This window comes from Alligator mississippiensis, chromosome 4, assembly GCF_030867095.1.
Source record: "Alligator mississippiensis isolate rAllMis1 chromosome 4, rAllMis1, whole genome shotgun sequence".
In the NCBI taxonomy this organism is placed as follows: Eukaryota; Metazoa; Chordata; order Crocodylia; family Alligatoridae; genus Alligator; species Alligator mississippiensis.
The window spans coordinates 1,875,477-1,891,034 of record NC_081827.1 but is presented as its reverse complement, the minus strand read 5'-3'; the positions used below and the strand labels follow the sequence as shown (position 1 = coordinate 1,891,034).

The 15,558-nt window shown below is 63.0% G+C and overlaps 2 protein-coding genes across 2 annotated transcripts; one reads left to right on the top strand and one right to left on the bottom strand.

Moving 5' to 3' along the window:
- Nucleotides 1–933: 933 nt before the first annotated feature.
- Nucleotides 934–5,506, bottom strand: CIMAP1B (ciliary microtubule associated protein 1B). Its single transcript, XM_059725597.1, has 7 exons — nucleotides 5,401–5,506; nucleotides 4,267–4,401; nucleotides 3,934–4,137; nucleotides 3,606–3,707; nucleotides 3,358–3,479; nucleotides 3,121–3,261; nucleotides 934–2,537 (listed from the first exon to the last, which is right to left on the bottom strand). Exons 2-7 carry the CDS (start codon nucleotides 4,373–4,375, stop codon nucleotides 2,457–2,459), a joined length of 759 nt encoding a protein of 252 aa, XP_059581580.1. The 5' UTR covers nucleotides 4,376–4,401; nucleotides 5,401–5,506; the 3' UTR covers nucleotides 934–2,456.
- Nucleotides 5,507–8,191: 2,685 nt separating this feature from the next.
- LOC132249921 (struthiocalcin-2-like) lies at nucleotides 8,192–10,972 on the top strand. The gene is made up of 6 exons (XM_059725596.1): nucleotides 8,192–8,341; nucleotides 8,481–8,631; nucleotides 9,173–9,267; nucleotides 9,711–9,869; nucleotides 10,337–10,505; nucleotides 10,769–10,972. The coding sequence occupies exons 2-6, from the start codon at nucleotides 8,565–8,567 to the stop codon at nucleotides 10,834–10,836; spliced, it is 558 nt and encodes a 185-aa protein (XP_059581579.1). The 5' UTR covers nucleotides 8,192–8,341; nucleotides 8,481–8,564; the 3' UTR covers nucleotides 10,837–10,972.
- The last annotated feature ends 4,586 nt before the right edge of the window (nucleotides 10,973–15,558 follow it).

Genomic DNA, 15,558 nt, shown 5'->3' with positions numbered 1-15,558 from the left:
AGAGAGGAGCAGGAGGCGCTGGCCATGGCAGGGAGGAGAGGCACAGACACGTGGCACGAGGAGGTCCACGCACTGAGCAGCCCGGTCTGGCAGGCTGCGGCTGGAGCTCTTGGGCAGGACTTCGCACCGCATCACTCGCGCGGCTCCCAGGACGCAGACATGTTTCCCAGCGAAGCACCAGCAGCCCATAGCCTCCTGTTCAGCTTCTTGCCCCCTGTCACCCCCAGGCCCTTTTCTGCAGAGCTGCTGCCCAGCCCGTCACCCCCAGCCTGCACCGGTGCAGGGGATTACTCTCTCCTCAGTGCAGGACTTTGCACTTGTCCTTGTTGAACCTCATGAAATTCCTTTGGATCCAATCCTCCAATTTGTCCAGGTCACTTTGCATCCTAGCCCTACCCTCCAGCATATCTACTGCTCCCCCCAGTTTGGTGTCATCTGCAAACTTGCTGAGGGTGCACCGCATCCCATCCTCCAGGTTGCTGATGGTTTCTGAAGCTTGCAGGTATCATGATCAGGTGGACTTGGTATAAGTGCTGAGGACAGCTGGGCCATAGACCCCAAGGGATATAGGCACCAAATTGCCACTGGGGGACAAGGGGCACTAGACACCCAAATGCCCTGCACTATCTCAGCCCTGGAGGTTCCCTGAGGCTGGAAGCAACCCAGGGCTTAATTGAGTGAGAGGAAAAGTTTAAATCCAAGCATGTGAGTGAGAGCTGGAAAAGCACTGAAATGCATCGTTCGAGGCCCAGCAAAGCACAACCTGTGCCCACAGGAGATTTCCCTGGGGAAGAAGCCATCCAGGATGAGAGGGAAATCACGGCAGAAATAGAAACATCTCCCAGCCTACAGCAAATGGGAAACAGGGAAAGGGGTAGCAAGGGGGAGCGATCAGCACACAGGACATGCAGGCGATTGATAAGGGAAGCTAAATGCTATTCAAGGATTTTATTCATCATCTTTAGACCGTATCAAATCACGGCTGGTAAAACTAGCAGCTGATGTCAAAATTGCCGGTGGGGTAAACGACGGCTGGCGGGGGCAGCGTACGCATGGACCCGAACGGCTTCTGCCCGGGGCTCCTTTCAGTGACGTGACTCCTAGCACAGCCAAATGCAAGGTCTCCATGCAAGGACCGCGGGGACGGTGTCCTGGGGGGCAGCCGTGCCGAAGAGGACACAGAGGGGATGGTAGGAAGCTACTGAGTGTGAGCAGCCAGGGCAAGACGGGAGCAGAAAACACAGCTTGTGTCAGCCGGGGACTAGCCAGCAGGAGCGTGTGTGTGTGCACGCGTGGGGGGTGTTAAGCTGTCACCAGCACAGGGGAGCCCACCCCTGCGTTCCCATTTCACAGGGGCCCTTCCCAAGTGGAGCTGCTGCCTGGAGCTGTGGGTCGAGGGGCATGCTCGACCCGCAGCAACGGGCAAGGAGGGTGGGTGAGAAGAAACCAGACCAAGGCTGGTGACCACAGCATTGCAGGAGCGGCTGGGGGACTCGGAGACCCCTCATCCCAGGGCAGGGGGAGCCCAGACAAGGGGTCATGCAGGAGCCCTGGAACGGAGACGGTGGAGGAACAGCGCTCACGGCATCATCCTTGTCTAGGACAGGCAGGGGGGCAGAGAAAACCCTCCGCGCTTCCCCCTCCGGCTGTCTCCTGATGCCTCCCACGCTCTCTGACCTGCTGGGGTGGGGAATAGCATGGAGGAGAGCCCGGCCGCTCGTGCGGGATGAATTGGGCTATTCATGGGGATTTAGCCTTCAAATCCCTGAAGGGTGAAGGCAGAGACGATGGAGATGGCTGCAGGGGGCAGGACCAGGAGCAACGGACTCCAGCTGCAGCTGGGGAAACTGAGGTCAAGCATCGGGACAGGCGCCCGGAGAAGTTCTCCATCCGTGGACCTTTTCCAGCGCGGGTTCGACAGACCCGTGGCTGGGCTGGTTCAAGCAAGGAGGATCCTGCCTTGAGCAGGGGCTGGACTAGATGTGACTTGGGGGGTCCCTTCCAGCCCGACGTCCCTGTGATTCATGGGGCAAGGGGGTGGCTGAAGCAGGGGCATATGTGGGCTTCAGAGAGAGGCCAGTGAGGAGGGGCAAGGGGGGCCTGGGCACCCTGGGGAGACCTGTCCGTGGCTGGCTTGGCACAGCTGGTGTTTGCCGGCCCCAACCTCCCGGTCTCCCCATGTAGCAGCCAGGATGTTGGGGTCCCTGGGTCACGTGGCCCTGAGAGAGGCCACCAAGGCCACGGAGCCGAGCTGACCTGGTCCACCCCAGGGCTGAGCGTGTGGTGGAAGGGGAGGGCGGAGGGAGACCAGCCCCTGGTTCTGGGTGCACCGGGGCTGGAGGAGCCGCTGCGACGGCACTAAGCACCAGGAGCCCACGTGTACGAATGCCCGGTTGTTCTCCAGCCCATCCTACTTGGGCGCCCACGGCAGTGCCAGGCCACCCAGCGCATCATGGTTAATCTGCCACGTCCACGATGAGAGGAGCCAGGTAGTCCGAGTGGCGGATGCCGAAGGTCTGCCCACGGTGCTGGGAGTACTGCGGGGAGAAGGAGGGGCAGCACTGGTGTCATCATGCAGGTGCGAGGGGGGACGTGCCAGGGCACGGCTCCCCTGTTTTACACACCCACACATGCCTGCTGCAGCTGTGCATGCCTGCTCCCCGTAGCAAATCACACAAGCTCATGCATTTCACATGCATGCACATGTATGCACCTGCATGCACACAAACCACCCAGGCACACAAGCAGCATGTGATCTCATCTGCTCTGTCTCTCTGCTGCAATCCTGCATGAGCTTGTGCATGTCACACATGCGTGTGCACACGTACTCCACATAACCTCTCATCTCCTGTCCTCACCATCCATACACTCCCCTCCCTCAGGGGACCTCACCCCCCCATCTTACACATGCACACACATGCACACCCACCTGAGATCTCCGATCCACCCTCCAGTAGCAGCCCTGGCTTCTCCTTTGTACCCCCACCCATCACCCTTGCACATGTGGCATCAAGCATGCAACCTGTGTCACACTCCCTGTGTCAGGGGGGTCTCCCTCCTGCCCAGCACATGCCCAGCTCCCCTGCCTGGACAGCCCAGGCATCCCTTTTCCCCCCTCACCTTCTCAGGGCTGTAGGTGCCCGGACCGGGCTTCTGAGTGTTGTCACCGGGGAGCATGTTGCGAGCCAGCATGCTGAACTGGGGTGCCCGTGTCTTGTACACGTTGGAGTCCACCGCACGGTAGTTGCAGGGGCCTGGTGTCTGTGCAAGGGGGAGAGTGGAGCAGAGCTCATGTTGCACGCCACACCATGCCACGCCACACCACCCACCCACTCTGGCCCCGCGGCTACCACTCACTTTGCACAAGTCCTCGCAGAAGCTACCGATCAGGCTGCGCCCGAGGATGGAGTAGTTGGGGGCCGAGCTCTTGCCAATGACTTTGGGCCCCATCATCGGGGGGAGCCCGTAGGCAGCAGGCCCTGGGGGGACAATGGGTCAGACCTGAGTACCCCCAAGGGCAGGCAGGAGCCAGCCAGAGGGGAGGATGGAGGGGGCATTAGGGGCGAGGGGGGCTGGCATGCACCACGCCGTGCTGCCCATCCTACCTGGCGTCTGGTCATTGGAGAACTCCTTGGTGCGGGAGGACAGGGAGTAGATGGGGGCCGTAGGAAAGGCCCATTTCCCAGCTTTCTCTGGGTAGTAGCGACCTGCAACACAGGCAGGTGGTGGTGCCGGGTTCCAGGGGTGGCCTTGCTTGCACACGCCCCTGACAGGGCTGGGGCAGCTGGGAGCTCCCCCCACAGCCGGCTCCTGCCCCCAGCCCCGCAGTGCCCCCAGCTGGGGCTGGAGCAGCCCCCCACCCCTGCTCCTGCAGCCAACTCCTGCCCCACGGCCCCGCGGTGCCCCGGGGGCCGGGCTGGCGGCAGGGCTGACCTGGCCCGGGGGTGCGGAAGCTCTGCAGGTCCCTGGGGCGGCCGTGGATGGAGTAGGCGGGGGTCCCGTCCTTGCCCCTCATGGTCGTCTTGGCGGGGAGCATGTAGGCCGGCCCGGGGGAGCAGTCGTCCTCTTGCTGGAGGCGGCGCAGGCCGAAGCTGTAGGCGGGTGCCCGGAAGCGGGACGCGTCGTGGAGTTGGTAGCCTGCGGGGCCAGGAGAGACACAGCCGGTCGCGGGGCCGAGTGTGCCAAGCCCAGGGCTGACTCAAGCACAGCCCTGACTCACGCACAGTCCCTCGGGGTGGGCAGGCACCCTTCCCGTGAATCTCTCACCTACGTTTGTTGGGAGCCCGTACTTGGGCCCGGGGCTGCTGTAGAGCGCGGCGATGGGACCGCGGGGCCGGTGGGGCCTCCATGGGCCCACCCACACATCAGCCGACATGCTGGGCGCTCGGCACGGTCTCGGAGCTGCGAAGGGGAGGAGAAGCCGTGTTAGGAGGTGACAGCTGTTCCCCCAATGCCAGGGGGCCATTGGCTGTTGAGGCCAAGCGTTCCCACGCCAGCGTCCCTTGGCTGGTGATTCCCAAGCAGGGGTTGGGGCCCCTTGGGGTGCTGCCAGGGCCTTTGAAGGGTGCTGCCAGGTGTGAGGAGATAAGCAGACAAGTGAAACTGGTGCCACTCAATTCACAAAAGTTATGGGGGGGGGCCTTGAGTCCAGTGTGGGGGGTCTCAAGTCTAGTGTGGGTGCCCCGAGTCTAGTGTGGGGTGTCTCAAGTCCAGGGTGGGGGCCTTGAGTCCAGCGAGGGGTGGGCGGCAGTGCCCAGGTCCCGCTCAGAGAGAGGGGCAGGAGCAGCGGGTGCACCCCACCAGCGCCGGCTGGGGCCGGAGCACCCCTCCCTCTCGGGGAGCAGAGGGTCCTGCCTGCGGGCTTCCCCCAGCCCCATGGCTTTGGGTCTCAGCCTGGAGCGGGTTCCTTGGGAAGTCGGGCAAACTGGCTGAGCTGGGTCTGAGGCCGGCAGTGCCCAAGGGGGCTGCAGAGCTGGGAGGTGAAAGCCCCTTTGTGACCTCAGCCGGGCGCGGCCCCACCAAACCCTCCGGCTAGGCAGGATGGGGTCCGCAGCCCCTGCCCCCCGCCCCCCCGGGGTGCCGCCACGGTTCACAGGCGTCTGGGGCTGGAGGGTCCTCGTGAGACCCCCGCCTGGCTCGCCCCAGCCCGAGGGGGGTCTGCCGCAGGGAGCCGGGCTGGGGGGGTCCCCCTCCTGCTCTTCCCCCGCCCGCAGCCTCCGCGGGGCCCCGACACCCGAGGGCTGGGGCTGGGGCAGTTTCCCGGCCGGGTCCTCCCGCCTCTGCCGCCCAGCTGCACAGCAACCCCGGCCGGGGCCAGTCCTGGGGGGGCTTGGGGGGGCAGCTGCCCCGGGGCAAGAGGCTCCGGGGCCCGATCCGGCCGGGCGGAGCCGGGGCGCTCACCTGCGGACCCGCGGGGCGCTGGCACCGGCGGCAGCGGCCGCAGCACTGACGGGCAGCGCGGCCGGGAGGCACCAGCCGGCCCGGCCCATTGTTTGCGGGTCTCCCGGCAACCGGCCATCCCCGCCGCCTCGGGCCGCCCTCCCCGGAGCAGGGGTGCAGGGCACGCGCCGCAGCACCTCCCTTTGCTGCTTCAGCCTTCTCCAGTGGGGCACAAACCGGGAGTTTTGCTCAGAAACCGGGAGTTTTGCTCAGAAACCGGGAGTTTTGCTCAGAAACCAGGAGTTTTGCTCAGAAACCAGGAGTTTTGCTCAGAAACCAGAAGTTTTGCTCAGTAACCAGAAGTTTTGCTCAGAAACCAGAAGTTTTGCTTGGTAACCGGGAGTTTTGCCTAGAAACCAGGAGTTTTGCTTTTGCTGGTGCCGGGGACGGAAGTGCAAATGCAGCTGCGCAGGAAGGAGCCAAAAACCACCTGCCAGGCTGCGGGCTACCAGGAGCAGGAGGAGGCTAGTTGGAGGGGTGCAACTGCAAGCCTGTTGAAGCAAAGAGCGGGGTGGTAACGCCTGGGGAGTGAAGAGTTTAGCAGGAATCGGGGGGTGGCAGTGAGCTGTGAAGTCCAGGCACCCTCCCCCCGCGCTGGGTTCAAGCTCTGGGCGGAGCAGGAAGCTGGGGGGGGGGGAATGCCCCAGTGCAGCCCCTCCATCTGCCCCTGGCAGCCCTCAAGGAGGGCCTGTTCTGGGGGTCCGATGTGGGGATCAGGGAGTGGTGCCATGAGGAGCTCTGTGCCCTCCCAGGCCTGGAGCAGGGGTGGGTGCAGGGGGTGCATTGGGGCACTTGCACCCCTATCTTCCTGCTCCACCCAAAGATCAACACCGACGGCTTTGCCGAGGCAGCGACATGTTTAGTTGGGCAGCACTGGGGGAGTTCGTGGCTCGTTGGCATCTCCCCAATTCCTGCTAAACTCTTCACTCCAGAGGCATTAACACCCCCTGTCCTTTTAACGCTCTTGCTGTTCTGTTAGTTCGGCTAGCCTCGGATCTGCCTCCCAGCTGCCTGCGAGCTGCTTGGGGGAATGGGCCCTGCACACCCCACCCTGGGTCCCACACCAAGTGCCCTGCAAGTGCTGCTGGGTCCAACCAGCCCGAGGCACCAGCCCTGCGGTCAAAGCAGCTGGTACGCAGGCGTCACCGAGCCTGTCTGCAAATTCTGGGGAAACCCAAGCACAAAGCAGGGAGTGGCTCAGCCACTCCCACCCACCCCAGCCCTGGCACTGCCCACAGCGCTACCTGCTTTATGCTGGAGCCTGCCTCCGTGCAGTGCACCATGGTTCTCCTTTATTGTAAGCTGCCCTGAGCTTTTGCAGAAATCGAAGGGGCTGGGGCAATGCCAGGGGCTACATCCTGTTGCTGGGCTGGTTTAGACAGGGCTCACCCTGCTTTGGGGCTTGGACTGGCTGTGACCCCACCGCTCCCTTCCAGCCTGACTTTCCTGGGATTCCCTGCTTCTACGATAATCAATAGACACATAAATCAATGACTGGATCCCAGCTTCAAAGCCGGCTCCTCCCCATGCAGTCTGCAGTGCCGAGACCCTTTGCCAGCTGGTGTGAGGTGCCCCCCTGCTTTTCTTGCCATGTTACACCCAGGTAGCAATAACTAAAAGGAACCTGGAGTTCACAAACTGGTCTGTCCGGATTCACGGTGCTGTCAACTGCAAAACCCCTGTGGGGAGAGGAGGGAGGGGAATAAAAATCCCCTGGGCGGGCAGTTACTGTAAGGGATTAGTCAGTGCGGGGTCAGCCAGGAAGACCTGAGCAGCGAGGTCTCTGCATGGGGAACGTGGCAGCGAGCGTGGAAGGAAACTGGGCCTGCCCAGTTGTCCGAGGTCTGGGCTCGGTCCAGATCCAGCAACGCTGGTGCAATCCCATGGACTCTGGCTTGCAGACTGTCCCTCGGGCCTTCTGGCTCCGCGCGCCGGTCCCAGCCCCGGCCGGGCCTGTTTTGGACTCTGCCCTTGGGTTTCCCTCCCAAATCCTGACTCAGACCCTGGCTCCTGCCTGCCCTCTGTGGCTTGACCATTAGGTGAGACTGCCCATGACCTGGTGCCTTAAGAACAGACTTGGGAGCCGGTTGGGTAACACAGCAGCGGGGCTCGTGGCTCAGTGTCCAGCCCTGCCACCACGGGCCGCCACGGCACGTCGTCCCTTCTGCAGGCACACGTTTGAGGTTTGGGCCCACAGGGAGAGTGCTGCAACCCCTCTGCTCTGCCGGCTGGGGACCCGGTCTGCGGCTCTGCTTTCTGCTCCCAGCCCTGTGCCTGCTGCCCAGTCTGCTGCTCCGCTTTCTTCTCCCTGCCCGGCCCCCCTTGCCCTGTGCTGTCTGCTGCTCTACTTTCTGTTCCCTGCTCTCTATCTGATTTGCACCCCTATTTTCTGCTCTCTGCCGGGTCTGCTGCTGTGCTGCTTGTCACCTCCCCGCTCTGCCATGTCACCGCTTGGACTCGGACAACAGGCAGTGCCTGTTCCCGTTATGTTCGCATCTCCCGTGGGTCCCCAGGCACCAGCATCACCAGCCTGACCATTGCTTTCCTCTCTGACCGCTGCTGCCACTGCCTCGCGGTCACACCTGGGGCCGCAGAGCCCGGGCCCTGCGGGTGAGGGACGGTCTCCTGGGCACGGGGCTTCGGCAGGGACTTGCTGCTGGAGTGGGGGCCACGGGTGGGGGACTGTGGCTCTCCCCAGGCCGGGCTGGGCCACGGGAGGCTGGCTGGGGCGGGCGGATTCCTGCCTCTGTTTGCTTTGGGATCCGGTGACAGGTTTGCACGCCCGGGTCCTGTGCAGCGGGGCTACGGGCTCCTCCCCTGCATGGGACTATAAATCCCCAGCAGCCGACGACTGGCCCCAGCACTTGCACCCCGTGGGCCAAACGGACAGACGGACGGACAGGTGAGGGCATCTCTCTCCCAGGCCCTGCACCCAGGGCTGCCACCACCCCCATGCCCCGGGAGGCCGGATCCTGTCCCCTCCAGCCCAGGGGACTGGGCACAGTGCCCCTCACCATCTCTCCTCTGCTGCCAATGCTCAGCTCCTGGCCTGGGCCCGGCTGCCTTCATTGCACCCACCCCATCGCCCGTCGTCTCCCACGCGTTCCCCCCAGGGACGTGAGAAGATGGGGCCGGTCACTGGCATCAGCCTCGGCCTCCTCGGCTGCCTCATGCTCCACCTGTCGCTGGCCAGTGAGTCCTGTCCCCTGCTCCGAGCTGGACCGTCGGGCAGGAGAGACCAGCACAGCGGGGTCCCCACAGCCCCTTCCCCCCAGGTCCCTTCACCCAGCCCCACCAGGCAGCTCAGCACAAGCCCAGGGGCAATGGGACGGGCACGGGTGAGACTGAGTCCCTGGGGCCTGCGGAGCTGGGCTGCACGGGGCTCCCCTGCCCCAGGCTGCGGAGGGCGGGTGCAGGGACCCGCAGGTCTAGGATCCACCTTGGTGCTGGGAGTCCACAACCTCGGGGGCTGGCGGACGAAGGGGCCCGGAGCCGCCCTGAGGAGATGGAGCTGCAAACCCAGCCCCTACCCCTGCCCAGGGCTGGGGCTCAGGGGCTGCTGGGGAACCGGGGGGAGCCCCGCTGAGTCTTGCAGCCCCAGGGCTGGGGTGCCTGGCCGCCGTGCATGCCCGCATGGACCCCGGTGCTGTCAGGGCTGCAGGAAAGCAGCAATTTGGCCCTGAAACGGCCTCTCACCACGGTGTCTTCCTCCCCTGTCCCCTTGGCTGGGCAGGGGCTCAAGGCGCAAGCTGTCCCCAGGGCTGGGACAACTCCGACGGCGGCTGCTACAGGTACTTCTCCCAAGAGCTGAGCTGGATGCGTGCCGAGGTGAGTTTGCCCCGGGGCCGGGGCTGCGGGAAGGGCGCTGAGGAGCGGTCGTGGCACCAGGACGCAGTGGGCTCGGGGGCCCAAGGCACTCCCGGGGGCAGCGGGGAAGTGAAGCAGCCACCCCGAGGGGCTCGTGCTGCAGGGACACTGCCCTCCTCCTCCTCTGCCGGCTGTGTGCACAGCTCCGGCCGGCGCCCCACACACCTGCCTTCTCGGTGCGGCGGTGACGGCTCTGCCCCACCTCGCAGCATCTGCCGGCCTGGCCTCGTCGTGCCCATGTCCCTGGCACATCAGCCAGAGCCATCCTTGCTGCCCCAAATCTATCAGCCCCCGGGGTTCAGCCCCTGTTTGTGCTCCGGCACCTGCTGTCGGCCTGGCCCCTCGCCTCCCGCTCTCTCCCCTCCTGCTGCCCGTGGGGCTGAGCCGCCTCGTCCTCATCACAGACCTGGTGTCGGCGCTTGGGGAAGGGGAGCCACCTCGCCTCCCTCCACGACAAGCAGGAGCACCGCGCCGTCGCCGCCCTCGTCAGCCGCCATCAGCCGCACAGCGACAAGGACGAGGACGGCGACGACGTCTGGATCGGATTCTGGCTGCCGGCGGGGGTGAGTGCCCAGTGTCTGCCCACCTCCGGCCGCCAAGGCCCCAGCTCCAGACGGCCCATCTCTCCCGGGCTCAGGGGGTCGTTGGCAGGGAAGTGCCACCTTGTACCATGGGCTCCTGCACCCTGGCCCTCCGCCCTGCCTGTGCCCGTCCTGCCCCCGCCAGCCCCATGCTGTTCCTTTGCAAACCGTGTCTGTGTGAGCAGCATCTCTGCTCTGTTCACACCCCCACGCTGATGCCTCCCCAGCCCGTCGTGTTTGCCCCGTGGTGGGCAATTTTGGGTTTTATTATTATTTCGACCAGTATTCCCAGGACAGCGGTATGACCGCACGTGCCCTCTAGAGCCCCCTTTAAATACGGCCGTGCGCTGCCAGCCCTCCAGTCCTCGGTACCAGGCTGCCCGTCGTGCCAGGCTGCCCCCGTGTCTGTCCCAGTGCATCTCCACTCCCTTCCCACCCCGTGTCTGCAGGACCATAGCTGGCAATGGATGGACGGCTCCGCTGCAGACTATGAGGCCTGGCACAAGGACAGCTTGGAGGACTTGTATGACGACTTGGACTCGGACCCGGACTCAGACTCGGATTCGGATGAGGTCTCTCCCAGAAAACAGCTCTGCGTCATGCTGGAGGAAGACTCAGGTGAGCAGCAGGTGCGGGGCCGGGGCACGGATGAGGGGGGCAGGCAGTGTCCTGTCCCCACACGGCCCCTCTCCCCGGTCCTGCACCCTCGGTGGGGATTGGCCTCCTGCCTGCAGCTGGCCTGGGACCCAGATGTAGCTGGCCGAGCCATAAGCATACGGCTGCTCGTGGACCATGTCCACCCCAGCCGCCGTGTCTCTGTGGGGTGAGGGGCGTGGGGCAGGGAGAGTCGGCCCCAGCACTCCCCCTGCTCCTCTTCCCAGGGTACCGGACGTGGGGCAGCACCTCCTGCGACGACAAGAAAGCATTTGTCTGCAAACTCACGGCCTAGGGCAGCGCTCGCCTGTGCCACGACAGCTCCCGGGCCCCGGGGTCAGGTGGATCCGGCCTCTCTGCTTCCCCATGGAGCCGTGTCCTCGGCCGCCACGTCCCTACTCTGAATCAATAAACTTCCCTTTGAGCATCTACCTCCTCTGCAGCCTCTTTTACCCCGTCCGCACCCTGATGCAGAGCGTCGGCTCTGCAGACCCGCGAGGAGCTGGGCTCGGCGTGGGAGGGAGGGAGGCACGGGCTCCAGCCGGAGGGTCCCGGGGCGAGGAGAGAGCCGAGAGGGGCGGGGAAGGCTGCACGGGGGCAGAGTCGCCCCGTAGCTCTGGGGCTGAGTCTGTCCCACAGCCCAGACCGGGGTTAGGAGCCGTAGTGGAGACCTGAATTGTGACCGTCTGAGTTGGTGCTTTGTATTTGAGCTGCATGGGTGGTTTGGGCTGTGGCTACCGGGGAGGTGTGGAGGCCCCATCGCAGGCACCAGGTGTGCTCTGCAGGATGAGACCGGCTCTGGGCACAGATGCAAAGGGCCAAAGCCCAGGAGCTGAGGTCCGAGGCAGAGGATCAGGACCATGGGCTCCGGTAGAGAAAAGGGGGTCAAGGCTGGGGCAGATGAAGCCCCAGATAGCTTGAAAATGGCATTTAGAGATTTGCTTTTGGGAACTGGCTTGGAGACTTGGAGGCCTGAGAAGGAAGAGACTTGAAGGGGAAGCACCCCGAGGGGAGCACAGAGACCCCGGGGCTGAGTCTGGGCAGAGAAGCTCAGGGACAGAGCCGGAAGTGGGGAGCTGCGTCTGGCCCCCAGGGACTGCCTCAGTGTAATGCAGTAACACGGCAAGGCAGGCGAGGGGTGGGAGGTCTGCGCTCCGGGGTCTTGATGCGGTCCACGACGCGCCGTCTCCGCTGCTCCTGCTTTCCCGTCTCCTGGTGCTGCCACGAGGTTTCCAAGTAAAGGTCCGTAGGGCTGTGCAAGAACGTGCTGGAGGGACAGGAGGTGCACGCTGGGCGGGGGCTGCTTTTAGGACTGACCCTGAAAGCCGCTGCAGGCACAGACTGCAAGTACGCAGCAAGGCACCAAGGGTGGCATCTCCTCTTCCCTGGCAGTCCAGGTTTCCAGATCTGGTTGTCTTCATGGTTGTCCAAGTGCCAAAAACACCACTTCCATATATCTTTCTGCTCATGTCTTGTAATCACAACATGGCTTTCATTCAGTCTAGGCTCCTGTTAAATAAACCACTCCCAAATCTAGCAAAACCCAAAGGCCTCTCAACCTCTCCTAATGAGAGTGAGTTTCCAGGGCATTTGTAAAGCACGCCTGGCATGAAGCAGCGTGCCGACTGCAGTGACGCATTGGCATAGTTAAAAAACAGTCTTGGAAATACGCCTGAGTCTTAGGACACAGCATTACCAATCCAACATATCAACTAACGACGCAGCTGTCTGGCCAGCGCCGCGCTTCCGGCTTCTTCTGGTCAACTCCTTCAGAGGCAGCCCCCGGGGAAGGACCCTCGAGGGCTCCGGAGCTGGAAACTGAGGCAGGATCAGCCCTGTCCCAACCAGCCCAGATAAACCATAATGAGACCTTTTTACAAAACTAGTCGCCCCCCGACACAGCCCCAGGTATCGCCCCTGCCCCTGCCCCTGCCCCTGGGATACAGCAGGGCCGCGGACACCAACGTCCTGCTGCTGCCAGGGGGTCGTGGGCACTGCAGAGAGCCCAAGTCGAAGCCGTGCCCCCGCTGCAGAGGAAGGGGAACCCCTCAGTGCAACCAGTCTGAGCAGGGGGGAAATCCCTTCCTGCCCCAGTGTAGTGTCAGTGCAGGGGCAAGACCCTCCAGCCAGGACCCTGCGGGGTTGGTGCCAGCAGGAGCATTGGCACGCACGGACCATAAGGTGGTGGTGTGGGGGGACACCAGCAAAAATGATTCTCACACCTATTTTTTGTGTGTCCCCAAGTGCCCAAAGCTTCTTATTACCTTGGCCTGGTCTGGGAGCATTTGGGTTCTTCTGGAAGTAGGAGTTCGAGCCCTGCAGGGCTGATGGGGCTTGCTTATTGTATTTACGGTAATAAAAAGAAAACACGGTATTAGAGCAGGTGCCTGGGGTTCCTTGAAACAGGGTGTCCTTGGTGCCAAGAAGGGCTATGGGCATCCTGGGTGCATTGGTAGGAGCGGTGCCGGCACATGGAGGGCAATGATTCCTCCCCTCTATTCAGCACTGGGGAGGCCACATCTGGAGTCCTGTGTCCAGCTGTGAGCCCTGCACTGCAGAAAGGATGTGGGCACATTGAAGAGTCCTGAAAATGGTTGTGGGGCTGGGGGACAGGACTGGTGCGGAGAGGCTGAGGGAACGGGGCTGATTGAGTCTGCAGAAGAGAAGACGGAGGGGGATTGAATAGCAGCCTTCACCTCCCTGCAGGGGGGCTGCAAAGAGGATGGAGATGGACTGGTCTCAGTGGGGCCAGACGGCAGGACAAGAAGCAATGGGCTTGGGCTGCAGCAAGGAAAGTCCGAGTCGTCATACAAGTCCTCCGAGCTGTTCTTGTGCCAGGCCTCATAGTCTGCGGCAGAGCCAGCTGTCCACTGCCAGTGCTGGCCCTGCAGACACAGGGTGGGAAGGGAGCGGAGACACACTGGGACAGACACGGTGGGGGGACACAGTCAGGAAGGCCAACTGCACCTTGTCGTGCATCCACAGATGCATCTCGAGCAGGTCCAAGGAGGTGATCCTCCCCCTCTACACGACACTGGTCAGGCTGCAGCTGGAGTACTGCGCCCAGTTCTGGGCACCGCACTTCAGGAGGGATGTGGACAACATAGAGAGGGTCCAGAGGAGGCCACCCGCATGATCCAGGGACAGCAGGGCAGACCCTACAAGGAGAGGCGACGGGACCTGAACCTGTTCAGCCTCCACAAGAGAAGGCTGAGGGGGGATCTGGTGGCCTGTTACAAACTAGTCTGGGGGGACCAGCAGGCAATGGGGGAGTCCCTGTTCCCCCGAGCACTCCCAGGAGCGACTAGAAATACTGGTCACAAGCTGGCAGAGGGTAGATTCAGACTAGACATCAGGAAGCACTACTGCACTGTCAGGGCAGCTAGGATCTGGAACAAACTTCCAAGGGAAGTGGTGCCCACTCCTACCCTGGGGGTCTTCGAAAGGAGGCTGGATAGACACCTTGCTGGGGTTGTTTGACCCCAGCATCCTTTCCTGCCATGGCAGGGGGTCGGACCAGATGATCTGCTCAGCTCCCTTTTGACCCGACCAACTATGAAACTATGACATCGGCTGCTGGGGATTTATGGTCCCGTGCGGCGGAGGAGCCCGTAGCCCCACTGCCCTGGCACAGGAACCAGACGTCCAAGCCCGTCACCGGCTCCCAAAGCAAACAGAGGCAGGAATCTGCCCGCCCTGGCCAGCTTCCTGCAGCCCAGCCTGGCCTGGGGAGAGCCACAGTCCCTCACTCATGTCCGCCCACGACGGAGAGGCTTCGCTCCCCCCTTCCCACTATTTTTCCTTTGGGTTTGTGTGCTCCACACTGGGAGCCCATCCTCACTGGGGATGCGAGTGGAAGTGCCCGTGCCCTGCTCGTCTGGGCGGCCCGGGGCAGCTCTCCCCAAGTGGGGACAGGTGCGCCAGTGCCTGGGTCCAGCCAGGGAGACGCAGCGTGAGCACTGCTCTCACGTTGGGGTTTGCAGCCCCCGGGGTTCTGTCAGGGGTTTACGGCACAGCAAGGAGCAGGATGCAAGTGCCCCCCGGTCCAGACTACAGACCCCCCCCGGGCTGTGGGCAAAGCACGGAGGCCACGGGCTCGGGGCCAGGAGGCCTTTCTGAGGAATAGACGTCAGCCAGATCCGATTCCCGAGGGCAGCGTGTTGAGGGCGGGGAAGCCGGTGCCCTGCGGTCCATGCACATGCCTGCAGCGGGCAGGGGCGAGGTGGGGGTTGGCTGGGGGGGACCCTGAAGTGGCAGCACCTGACAGGAGATTTCCAGGGACGTGCTGAAGTGCTCGGTTCCCACAGGGACTCTGCTCGCTGTCTGGGACCGTGCCACCCTAGCCGGTTTGACCACTCCAAATAATGCATTGACTGTCCACGCACTGCCCACTGCCAGCCCCGTGGCGCGTGCTGTAACTCTTCCTTTCCCGGCTTGCACGCAGCTTTGCTGAGCCTGGCGTCCTACGGGGGCACGAGGGATGGGGATTGTCCACCTGTTTCCTATAAATTCTTCCCTTAGCTGTGCGGGGGGGTGCTTTGTGACCAACCTTTTGCATTAACATTTACCTAATCAAAGCATAGGCAGATGCATGCCATTAATGGTTGCATCCCTGTGCTTAGGGACCTGGGGCAGATCGAGGGCATCGAAGGACCTGAGGAACAGACAGACCCACAAGAGTCTGGAGATGCTGGGGTCCCGGGGGTGAGTGTGTTTCTTGCTCTTCGGGTCGGCTAAACTTCTCTTCAGCTTTCCCGTCAAGAGATTTCTAGAGAAGTCATGGACACCTGCTCTCTTTCTTGCACAAAGCAAGCCCTTCAGTCCTAAGCTGGGGCTAGAGGCCTTCCCGTGAGTGTGATCCCAGGGCCGGAGTTGCAGGTGGCCTGACCCCTGCTTTGGGTGGTCTTGAACGACCCTGCTCCAAGTGTGCCTGTGCCAGGTGGATTTGTCTGTGACCTCCCTGTCCCCTACTACTGATTTCTGCTAGTAGGACTGGCGTTCGCTCAAGGCCATTTTA